An 11,608-nucleotide genomic window follows, 5' to 3' on the forward strand; every position below is an offset into this window, starting at 1 on the left:
GGCAGACGCTTAACGACTGAGCCACCCAGGCGCCCCTACATGGTGCTAAATTAAAACAACATCACAGTTGGTGGTTATTTCCAAAGATGGCCATGACAACATCTCCCCTCGATTCCAACCACCCAAATCTTCCCCTGCCCATCCCCATCTCAGTAAATGGCATTATGCATTCACTTCGACCAAAAACTCAACTTACTCTAGATTCTTCCTTTCACATCCCATCTACCGGCAAGTTCTGTTGGCTTTACCTTTAAAATATATCTTGAATTGGACCTTCTTTCCTTCCTCTACCATCACCACTCTATCCAAGTCACCACCATCTTTGCCTAGACACCTACAAAAGTCTCTTTCAAAATAAACTAGGGGACGCCTGACTGGCTCAGCTGGTAGAGCGTGCAACTCTTGATCTTGGGGTCATGAGTTGAAGCCTACTTAAAAAAAAAAAAGGTATGTGTGTGTGTATGTGTGTGTAATTCTGTATCACAATGCCAAGAAAGCTATGATGTAAAGACTATATTGAACATATGCCTTGAAGAATGAATCTGACTGATTTTCACTATCAGCAAGCCACGATGGTGGACCAGTGAAGTCATGGCCGAAGCGAGGTAAAGAGACCAGAGAGATTACCAGATTTCAATATTCACCATAAAGCTAAAGTTACCTTGACAAAGTTGTACCAGCATAAAAGACAAATGGAATCCAACAAAGAGTCCAGAAATAGACCACATACATATGGTCACTTGATTTATGACAAAGGCATCAACACAGTTCAGGTGAAGGACAAAAGAGCTTTTCAATCAATGGAAGCAATCCAATATCCACATAGAAAAGGTGAACTTGACTCCTTCCTCCTCCGGTTCACAAACATTAATTCAAGATGGATCACAGACCAAAATGTGAAAGCTAAAAGCATAAAGCTTCTAGGGGCACCTGGGTGGCTCAGTCGTTAAGCGTCTGCCTTCGGCTCAGGTCATGATCCCAATGTCCTGGGATCGAGCCCCGCATCGGGCTCCCTGCTCAACGGGAAGCCTGCTTCTCTCTCTCCGTCTCCCACTCCGCCTGCTTGTGTTCCCTCTCTCGCTGTGTCTCTCTGTCAAAAAAATAAATAAAATCTATAAAAAAAAAAAAAAGCATAAAGCTTCTAGAATAAAACATGGGAGAAAAGCTTCATGACCTTGAGGTGGACAAAGGTTTCTTTCTTTCTTTCTTTTTTTTTAATGATTCCCCCTTCAGGGGGATTTCCATTTTATTTTTTTAAAATAACTTCTAGGGGCGCCTGCGTGGCTCAGTTGGTTGGGCGTCTGCCTTCGGCTCAGGTCATGATCCCAGGGTCCTGGGATTGAGCTTGGCATCAGACTCCCTGCTCAGCGGAGAGACTGCTTCTCCCTCTCCCTCTGCCTACCACTAGCCTTGCTTGTTCTCTCTCAAATAAATAGATAAATAAAATATTAAAAAAAAAATAAAGTAACCTCTACACCCAATGTGGGGCTCAAACTCACGACCACCAAATCAAGAGTCCCACACCCTACCAGCTGAGCCAGCCAGGTGCCCAGTTTCTTAATCAATACACAACCCCCCAAAAAACAGTAACCATAGAACAATTAATAAAATGAACATCTTCCTAGAGAGCTCACACTGATTCCTGGTTCTTAACTGCAGGCTCACAAGACACCTGATTCATAACCTAGTATAGAGTTTTATTTGGGGTCCTGCGAACACAGCAGTATCATCTGCCTCCTATTCTGTATCTTGCACCCTCTATGACATCATACCATCCCCATTCTCCAGACTTTTTTTTAATCAATTGCAGACAGAGTAAAGCTAATCTGGTCCATATGCTTCAGACATTTATTATCTTAAACATACATTGCTTTATATTACAAGCCAGCAGGGGCCTGAACTAGGAGAGGGCAGTAATATTTCATAAAGAACTTGAGGCTGGTTCATCTGCTTAGAGTGGCACATGTTATGAACTGAATTGTGTCTCCCAAAAGGGATTATGTTGAAGTCCTGACCCCCAGGATCTGTGAATGCAACTTATTTGGAAGTAGGGTTTTTGAAAATGAAGTCAAGATAAGATCATTAGGGTGGATCCTAATCCAATATGACTGTGTCCTTTTTTTTTTTTTTCTTTAGATTTTATTTATTTGAGAGAGCACAAGCAGGGAGAGCAACAGAGGGAGAGGGAGAAGCAGACTCCCCACTGAGCAGGGTATGTGGTAACATAGACAGAGACAGAGAAGGGAGGGAGAAAGAGACAGGGAGGGCCAGAGAAACGGGGAGGGGTGGGGGAGGAGGAGAAAGAAAAACGAGTATATTCTCCAGTCTACTCAATGCAACCTTCTGGAGATTATGTCTATAAGACAAATTGATAGGGGCACCTGGGTGGCTCAGTTAAATGTCTGCTTTGGGCTCAGGTCATGATCCCGGGGTCCTGGGATCGAGCCCCACATCAGGATCCCTGCTCAGTGGGGAGTCTGCTTCTCCCTCTCCCTCTATGCTCTCTCTCTCTCAAGTAAATAAATACAATCTTAAAAAAAAAAATTGATAATTTTGGTCATTTGTTTAATGTATTCGTGGTCTTTCTCATGTGTCTACTGAGCTCATGGGATGGCAACATGGTACTCCCCGTCTTCCTGTGTCCCCCTTTGGACCAGCCTTTGGGGGCGGTGCAGCCCTCTCCCTGGGGGACAGGAGGGAGCAACTGGGATGTGTGGAGAAGGGTTGGGTGACAGGTGGTGGGGAGTGTAGGGCCCAAGTCCTTCTCTCCATTGCTGGGTTCAAACATGCACACTCTACCCAAGCCTGTGCCTGTCTTTCAAATCTCCACCTACCAGAGAATTCCTTAGCCGCCACCCCTCGGCCCGACTCCCTCTGGAGCTGCCGTCCCCTGGACGCAGGAGACATGGGGACAGAGGGTCACAAGCTCAGAGTTGGGCCAAGATGAGACAGACAGAAGCACCACCACACCCCTTCCTGATCTTTCCAGGGCTGATGGCGCCCCTTTACCCCCAATTTTCAGCCTGACCGCAAGGTGCCTGCAGGCCCCAACCGCCACCCGCGTCCACCCCAAAATCTGGGGCAGCCACACCACCACCTTTTGTTCCAGCAGCCCTGACCTCACAAGGTTCCTCAGGCTGTTCCTCTGACTGCCCTACACAATCCCCACGGCTTCTGGTACTTTCTAGGAGTCATGGCCCCTCTGCCGTGAAAATCCTTATCCCCCTGCACTGGTACTCTCTCTGTGCAAATGTCTGAGCTTCACCAGAGCAGAGACTGGGGCTCTGTTTTTTCAACTCTGAGGGCACAGGCTATGGACTCATGAATCTGATTTAAAGCGTCCATCCGACACCTCCCTGACTGGTCAGAAGACTCCAAAGACTGCCTTTGCCTCATGGTAGAGATCTCTCCCTCCCTTACCTGTTCTCTCATGACTCTCTAATGCCCATGGAGGAACTACAGTCGTGGATTCGCAGCTCATAAGGGTGATTATTTGTCAGCATGTCTCCCACGGCAGGTCCAGCTCATGGGAAGTCTCAGTGAACATCTCATCCTCACTGGGCTGTAGGGCTCAGTGAACACCTCATTCTCACTGGACCCATGAGCAAACAGACAGCCCCAAACGAGGGGCAGTCACTGGCTCTGGGTACTGTCGCACGTCACTGATCTGCTGTCCTTTTCCACCTGTAGTGGATACTGTGGATGGCCCACCCAGGTCCCCTCAGATAGATCTAGATCCCTCTTCCCGGCTCTCTGCACTCAGGCCCCCCCACTCTCCATCTTCTGTGTGCTCTCCGCGTTCATTATGGCTTTTTATTTCCCGTCTTTCTGGTGCTTTGACATCTGGAGGGACTGCCCCTCCCTCCCAGGGCTAGCAAATTCCCAGAGATAATAAAGGACTCACCCAGGAGCATGCTTTGCATATGCAAACCAACCAATCCAGAGCCCAGACCCCCAACCATTTCCTTTATGAGCTTGTATACTCCTCCGGGCCATGATTCCTCGGCCTTATCACCGCAGGACCTCGTTCCAGACAACTAGGGATGGTCCCTACACCCCAGAGCCAGGTGAAATCATTCATACTAGACAATCTTAAGCCAGCTTACCCTGCCTCCCCTGTTCCCTCACTGAGAAACCACAACAAAGACTTTTGCTCAGGGCTCCCCTCTCCCCCCCTGCCTCCTGACTACCTTGGCACTTCCCCAGGTGGCCGTGCATGGCTTGGCACACCCCCTTCTTTGGGGATCTGTGAGAATAACAAACTATCTTTTTTGTTTTTTTGTTTTTAAGTAGGCTCCACGTCCAGTGTGGAGCCCAGTGTGGAGCTTGAACTCACGACCCTGAGATTGAGACCTGAGCTGAGATCAAGAGTCAGCCACCAAACTGACTGAGCCACCCAGGCGCCCCAGTAAAGGATCTTTTCAATTGCGGTCATTCTGATATATCGGCTTCCCCACACCTGAATAATAATAAAACCTATATTTTACAAGATTTTGCTGCTTATGGGCTTCCTCTGTGACCTTCTTCCCAGGACTGCCCTGGGGCTCAAGGTGCCCGCAGTCTATGTCCCGCCCTCTCTTCATGACTGACAAGAGGGGTGTAGCGGAGTCTCCATATTTGGTCCCCAATGACCATGCCTCCAAGATTCCTACATCTTTGTAGCCCCCTCCCATCTTCTGCCAGCCTGACTTGCATTAACCAATGGAGCATAGTGCAAGTGACACTGGGCCAGTTCCAAGCCTGGTCTTTATGAGACTGGCAACTTCTGCTTCCTGCTGCAGTAACGCTCGCTTTGGGGGACCCTGAGCTACCATGTAGGGAGTCCGGTTACCCTACCGGAGAGACCACAGCCCGGCTGGCTCCAACATACTAGCCATTCCTGCCAAGGCGCCAGACATGTCTGAGCCCATCTTGGATGGTCCAGCCCACTTGGACCCTAGGATGACTGCAGCCCTAGTCATATGATGCCAAAGAACTGCCTTGCTGAGCCAGTCAACCCATGAAACTGGGAGTGATCATAAATAGTTATTATTTTAAGACTCTAAGTTTGGGGCGCCTGGGTGGCTCAGTTGGTTAAGCGACCGCCTTCAGCTCAGGTCATGATCCTGGAATCCCGGGATCGAGTCCCGCATCGGGCTCCCTGCTCAGCGGGGAGTCTGCTTCTCCCTCTGATCCTCCCCCTCTAATGCTCTCTGTCTCCCATTCTCTCTCTCAGATAAATAAATAAAAAATCTTAAAAAAAAAAAAAAAGACTCTAAGTTTGGGGGTGGCTTGATATTCAGTAATAAGAAACCCAAATAGGGATCTCCCTCTGCCTCAAAAGCCTAGCTCCCCCCCCCCAAAAAAAGCCTAGCTCCTTTTACCTCAGGGTAAGAAAGACCCTGCAACTTAATTTATCCTCCAGAGCTCCCCATGGGATCACGCAGAGGTTGGGACTTCACCTGAAGCCATACTCTTGATAGTCTTCTTCCCCTTCACTGTTTGGTTTCCTCCGCTCCTTTTTGGTTTCTCCTCGGAGCATTTCTTTAATAAATCATGGGCACACGAATCTTGTCTCGGGCTCTGCTTCCAAGAGAATCTGACCTCAGACATGACGCTTCTGATACTCTCACTTCCGACCGGAAGCCAAGGGTCTGGCTCCCTATTCTCCCTCCTGACTCTTCCCTGCCCCCTCTCCTGTACCCAAAAAAACACAGACCACCTTCCAGACTCCCATCTAGTTGGTGGCATGGGAGGGGATAAGGTGGGAACAAAGACATCCATGAGGTCTCTGAAGGAAGCAGCAAGCAGCTTGTTTGCCCCTGGCCCGCAGCAAATGACACCTCCCGGCCCCCAACCACACAACGATGGAGGGGATCATATGGAGGTCAGGCAGGCGAGAGTCAGGCGGTTGGCATGTCAGCAGCAGTTCGGGGCCTGGTGGGGATGAGAGTCCTCTCTGATTCTGTGTCTGTGGTGGGAGGGGCTCTGCCGGTTGTCCCACCCCCTCCTTTGGGAGTCTGTCTCGGTGACCTTCCCATGCCCACCAGTTCTCCGTCCCTGGAAACCCCAGCATCCATCACCATGGATCCTCCAGCAGGTCCCACAGCCGGGTTCCACTGGAGTCAGATAAGTCAGCAGAGAAGATGCTGGGGGCTGGGGGACCACAGCCTAGCAGGGGACCTCCACTCAGAGCCTCCAACCAGTCCAAGGAGTCTGTGGGGCCCCTGGGAGAGGGGGACGGGGAGTTTGTGGGGGACGGGAGCGAGGAAGAGAAGACAGAGGAGAGGCCTTCAGAGTCCGGGGAGGGGGACAGCACGTCGAAGGAGCCGGGGAAGTCCAGGGGGATGGGGGGCAGCGGGTCTGCAGGAGAAGGAATGAAGTGTGAGCTTAGGAAGGCAGAGATCCGGACCCACTCCGTTATTCCTCGTTTCCAGAAATCCAAGTCCCCAGCCCACCCCTCCCTAGAACCCAGGACTCCAGATCCCAAACCCTTCCTCCTTTGGACTTAGGACTCCAGAACCCCAGTCTCCAACTCCCCCAAATCTAGGAGTTGGACTCTTACCCTCAGGCTCCACCTGATCCTCCAGGATGTCATCAATGCCCCGGTTCGGAAGCAACTGCGGACGGGCAGAAGCGGCGTGAACCTGGGATCCCGCACCATCCTGACCGAGACCCCTAGCCCGCTCCCTCTCACCTGTGCCCTGCGGATGGCTTCCTGCAGCTCCTCCTCCACAGTCAGGGCCGCCGTGGGCCGTGCTGAGGAAGGAGTCGGTGCTGGAGCCGCAGCCGGAGCCGGGGCCGGGGCCGGGACCGCAGCAGTAGCAGGGGTGTCCGAGGCACTTGCAGGAGGCGGAGGGTGAGAGTTTGGGCTCGGCTTGAGCTAGAACCGTGGAGTTCCCATAAGCCACGCCCGCCGGGAGCAACCCCACCCACTCGCAACCTGTGGCTCCACCCCCCGGTCGCCTCCCGGCCCTCCGCTCGCTCGTCGACCACCCCCCTTCGGTATCGCCCCGTATTCTTTCATTGGCTTCTCTTCCCTTAAGAGCCTCCCACTTTGCTCTTAACCACGCCCCCACACTTCATTGGCTAGTCTTCTTTCGACTTCCCGCCCCGTCCCGCTTTGTCTTCTCCTCACTGGTCCATACGCGCGTAGCCCCGCCCTCACCGAGCCCTGCCGCCGGACGGCTCCCAGAGCTTTGGGCCTGAGGCGCGGCCAGGGAGCGCCCGCGGGACAGTCCTCGCGCCGCGGCTTCGGCCGCTCGCGGGGCAGGGCGCCGCCGCGCATGCGCTCCAGGAGCATCGACTTAGTCCCCGACACCGGGAGGCCCCGCAGGCGCAGCTGCTGCCGGAGCTCTGAGACCTGGGGTGGGAGGCGGGGAGAGGCCTTGCTGGGAGGGCTCCGGGGCGCAGGCGGGAGCTGGGGCTGGACATTTGGAAACCGCGAGGAGAGGGACTGGGGACCCAGGCTCCTGGGTCTCCGATGGGGCAGAGGCGGCGGGGTTAGAACTATGGGTACCCACCGAAGGAGAGGGCCAGCCTGGGAGGTTACTCCTCACACTCACCGTCAGCTCCTCCAGCTTAAGGGTCTGAAGTTCCAACTTGTGTGGAGGGGGCGAGGGGCTGGGGACTCCAGGTGGGGAGGGAGTGAGGGCAGTGGGCTTCATCCTGGCGGCAAGGCGTGAGGGGGAACCAGAGGTTAGAGGGGGTGGAGAGAGACGGGGCATTCCGGGGTCCTCAAAGGCAGGGGCTTGCGAAGAGGAAAGAGGGCCCAGACTTCTGGGTCTCGGAAGAGGCTAAGTCCTGTGCGTGGGAGTGGAGGAACCGGAGGCCCAGTGTCTCGGGTCTGAAGCCAGGACTCCTGGGAACTGAAGGAAGAGGGACTGGGAACTTGGACTCTGGAGTCCTGGGGGAGGAAGGGGTTGGGGGCTGGACTCTGTACTCCCCTGCTCTTGGACTCTGGGTTTGAGGGAGGAGGATGTGCGGGCGAGGGCGGGGGCTGAATTTCCCCCCAGAGAACAAAAACAGGGATCATACCTGGGAGGTGGCTGCTGTGAGTTTGTCCCTTCCCACAGAGGTGGTCCAGGGGGACCCAAGGCCAACCCTTTGGCCTGGGAGTCTACCCTGGACCCTTGTCTCCGCCCTGGGGGCATGTACTGGTGGTAGGTCAAGTTCCCCTTTGGCTTGGGCTCTCTCCAATGTTGGGAGATCTTGGGAGACTCCTGGAAAAGCAGGTGTGATGTCATATGTTTCGGCTCTGTCCCCGTTGTCCTGCCCCAGAGCCTCAGCTTGGCACCACCAGAAAGGAGCCAAGAGGGCAGTAGCAAGGACGACCAATGCTAGACTCTCCGGGGTATTTCTCCTCACTCGATGGAGACTCACCTTCAGGGACCTCCAAGGGCAGTATTCTGATTCATGGAGCAGGTCCCCAGGGCTGAGGAGGAAAGGGGTGGGGCCCAAGGGCGAGACTGGGGCCGGAGCCCTGGGGGCCAGAGCAGGGTCTGTCGCTGAGACCCACGGATCTGGATCCAAGACTGGAGAGGCAGTGAAGGACCCTGAGAGGCCTGTAGACAGCAAGCCAGGCAGGGAGGAACAAGACTGTGTGGGAAGGAGGGACCTGGAGGCCTCAGCCGCCCCCCCACCTCCCGGTGTGGGAGGGCAGGACCAGGGAGGGAAACCCCAGTGTTAGGAGGTGGGTGCCCAGACTCCTGGATCTCAGGGCAGAGGTTCCAGAATTTTATATTCTCAAGAAAGTCAGGAATCACGTCCTCAGTCACCAAGATTTAGGGGGTTTTGCTGGAACAGGGGTGGGGCCAGCACTCCTGGTTCTTAAGGAGAGAGAGAAGCTGAAAGCCACATCCTGAGATTCGTGTGCATGCCAAGTGAGGAGTCTGGGATGCCTGTCTTCTCCGAAGAAATGGGATCTGGATTCATGCATTTTTTTGGAGTGGGAAAAGTCATAGGGCAGGAAGCAGAGCTTTGAGGGGTGGGGTAGCCAGGGACCTGTACTCGGGTCCTCAGGACGGGACAGGATAGGACTTCAGGGTGTCCCAGGCAGAGGGGCCAAGGCTCAGGAACCAGTGCCTGAGATCTGGTAGCTGCACTCCTGGGCATCCCAGGGTTGTCGGGCCTCCATCCCCTCCCTTTCAGGGCCCACACTTACTTGGGTCCTGATACCGTCTGTGGATCCGAAGCTGGAGGACTATGGAGGAAGGAGGGAGGTGGGAGGAGAAAGGCGGGAAGGGAGTGTCCAGAGCCCGGCCTGGCAGGCGGTGCGAGCTGCAGTTGGCAGGACACGCGTGCCCAGCCCCCTTACACACCCCATGCAGGCGGGTGGGCCGGCAGCCTGTTCCCTTTCCCGGGCCTCCCGCCTGCTCCCTGCTCCCTGCCAGAGCTGTTCTGGGACTAGGAGCCAGCCAGTGTGCAGGCAGGAGGCAGCCCTGCCCCCAGCTCCACCTGCCCCCTTCATGAGCACGTGCCTACCCCACCCAAGGCATGATCGCCATCTTGGCAGACTGACCCATGTGTGCCTCACCTCTTCTCGTCCGTGCGCTCCCGTCTGCACCAGCCTGCTCCCTTCGGGGTACCCCCAGGCCTCCCCACACTCACCCCCTCTGCACATGCATTTCCCTGGGCTCTGGTCTGGCACCTGCGCCACTTTTGTGCGCTCGGACCCTTTGATATGCTTCATCCTTGGCACCCACCCAGCCTTACTGACACTTCTTTGCACATTCAGGATTTGGCTTCCAGTTCTGGAGCAGAGATCTCTCTTTGCACATTTCATGTGCACTCTCCGGCACACTCTGCTCTTTGGGGACTGGTGTCTTTGCACCCATCTAGCATACTCATTTGCACACTCGTATGCCCTTGGCCCACTGAGGAACTGACATCCAGTGCCACACTCACTTGCACGCTTTCGGTCCGCATTGGGACCTAAAATACAACCTTTGACACGTTCAAGTTTTGATACAGCGCACTGTCCCCTCGCCAACACTCCCACACCGCCTACTTCTAAGTCCCTACTCTGTGCACTCCTCCACTTTGCACACATGTCGATTTAAGCCCCTGTTCCTTTGCAGTACCTGACCCTCTGCACACCCACCCCTCGCCACCCACTCCTCACTGTTTACAGGAGCATTGCATTGGCCATTTGCACCCTCATTGAGCCCCCCAAAATTCAACCCCTTTGCTGGGGCCTCCTTTATACACAAGTGATCTTTTGCACAGAAAACACCTGCCTTGTGGGTCCCATGGCCCCCCTCCCATCTCACCGACCACACACACTGCCTGAGTTAAGAGTATTTCAATCCCAGGACCCAGAAGACCCCTTCCCTACATGCATAGAGAGAAGCCTCTCACCAGATCTGAACTTGGAGCGAATGATTTGGGAGCGCTGAGAGGAAGTTGCGAGAGTCATTGCCAAGGCTGTGATGGGGACCTGGACTGAGGGGAGGACAGGGCCCCCACCGGAGGAGGGTCAGAGTGGAGGTCAGGAGGCTGTCCCTCCCTGTGAAGGCAGCAGGGAAAGGGCCTCAGGGGCTTAGGGATAGGAGAGGCCTTGAACCAGAACTTCTGGAGCCTGAGGGAAGAGGGGCTGGGAGCTCGCACTCCTGGATTTGAGGGAGAAGGGGGTTGAGGGCCCCAATTCCTGGAGCCTGGGGGAGGAAAGACTGCGATCTATGAAAGGAGACCCCTGGGCCTGTGAAAAGAGAGGAAGGAAAAGAGGGTGAAGGGATAGAGCTCAATACTCTGAAGGGACTAGAATCCAACACCCTTGATCAAGAGGGGAAAGGGACCCGGTAGGTTCCTGGGGAATTGGGAAGGGTCTCCGCCACCTGCATTTGAGAGGGGAGTGGGTGGGCGTCAGCCACCATGGTCTGTGAGGAAGGGACTGGGACCAGAGAGGTGACAGAAGAGTTAAGGTGGGTTCCCCCCACCCCCATCCCAGGGGCTTCTCACCAGGTGGGCTCGGCGCAGCAGTGCTCTGGAGCGGGTTGAATCCCCTGGTCTAGGCTGGAGGCCGCAGGCTCCGCCCCACCAGCCTGGGACCGCCTAGGACACCCCTTTCTAGGGCGTGCCAGGAGCCTGTGGAATGGGGCGGGGGGGGAGGGGGGAGACAGGAGCCCCGCCTGGGACCCTAAGAAGGGGCGGGAGCACGGGCTGGGAGGGACTGGGGCGGGGCGAACGTCGGGGTTCCCTGGGTCGCTCCTCCTCCGCGTCCTGGGGCTGCGGGGTCGGGCGGGGCAGCGGCGGGCGGACTGACAGAAGCAGGTGCCTGGAGAGGGGCGCCGGGTGAGCGGCGGGAGCAGGTGGTCGCGACCCGGCCCTGCGGGCAGGTGCCACCTGTCGCTTATTTTTTCCCTGACGCAGCAGCAGGAGTCGGATTTAGGGGAGTGGAGAAGTTCAAACTGGAGCCCCGAACTCCGGGATCCGAGGGAGGAGGGGGCTGAGGACCTGGACTCCCGGGTCTGAGGGAGAAGAGGGCTGGACTCTGGCCTTTGGGGTCGAAGGGAGAGAAGTCTGGTTCCCACCGGCAGGACTGAGGGCCTGATTTTTGGCAGAGCAAGCTTAGAGCTCTGTCCTGAAATTCGTGGGAGGCCCCAGGGCTCCGGGTTTGGATTACAAGCCG

The 11,608-nt window shown here is 55.3% G+C and overlaps 1 protein-coding gene across 2 annotated transcripts; it reads right to left on the reverse strand.

The window, feature by feature from the left end:
* Positions 1 to 2,116: 2,116 nt before the first annotated feature.
* On the reverse strand, positions 2,117 to 11,592 carry MAMSTR (MEF2 activating motif and SAP domain containing transcriptional regulator). Of its 2 annotated transcripts, XM_045891880.3 has the most exons (10): positions 10,939 to 11,592; positions 10,339 to 10,422; positions 9,143 to 9,181; positions 8,362 to 8,543; positions 8,017 to 8,201; positions 7,545 to 7,647; positions 7,148 to 7,342; positions 6,677 to 6,862; positions 6,545 to 6,599; positions 2,117 to 6,342 (listed from the first exon to the last, which is right to left on the reverse strand). In XM_045891880.3, the coding sequence occupies exons 2-10, from the start codon at positions 10,394 to 10,396 to the stop codon at positions 6,059 to 6,061; spliced, it is 1,287 nt and encodes a 428-aa protein (XP_045747836.1). In that variant the 5' UTR covers positions 10,397 to 10,422; positions 10,939 to 11,592; the 3' UTR covers positions 2,117 to 6,058. The 2 variants fall into 2 exon arrangements, with proteins under 2 accessions (XP_045747836.1, XP_064436829.1); XM_064580759.1 differs by lacking the exon at positions 7,148 to 7,342 and having other exon boundaries at positions 10,339 to 11,592.
* Positions 11,593 to 11,608: the final 16 nt, after the last annotated feature.

This window comes from Mirounga angustirostris, unplaced genomic scaffold (genome assembly GCF_029215605.1).
Source record: "Mirounga angustirostris isolate CCGP_5_RB_7025 unplaced genomic scaffold, mMirAng1.0.hap1 SCAF_16, whole genome shotgun sequence".
Lineage (NCBI taxonomy): Eukaryota > Metazoa > Chordata > Mammalia > Carnivora > Phocidae > Mirounga > Mirounga angustirostris.

Excerpts from the sequence above, each read along its gene's own strand:
- MAMSTR (XM_045891880.3), bottom strand. The coding sequence starts at position 10,396 with ATGACTCTCGCAACTTCCTCTCAGCGCTCCCAAATCATTCGCTCCAAG. Across the intron at positions 7,343-7,544 it reads TTAAGCTGGAGGAGCTGACG|GTCTCAGAGCTCCGGCAGCA; the intron begins GTGAGTGTGAGG and ends CTCCCACCCCAG. Across the intron at positions 6,343-6,544 it reads GGATCAGGTGGAGCCTGAGG|ACCCGCTGCCCCCCATCCCC; the intron begins GTAAGAGTCCAA and ends CTTCTCCTGCAG.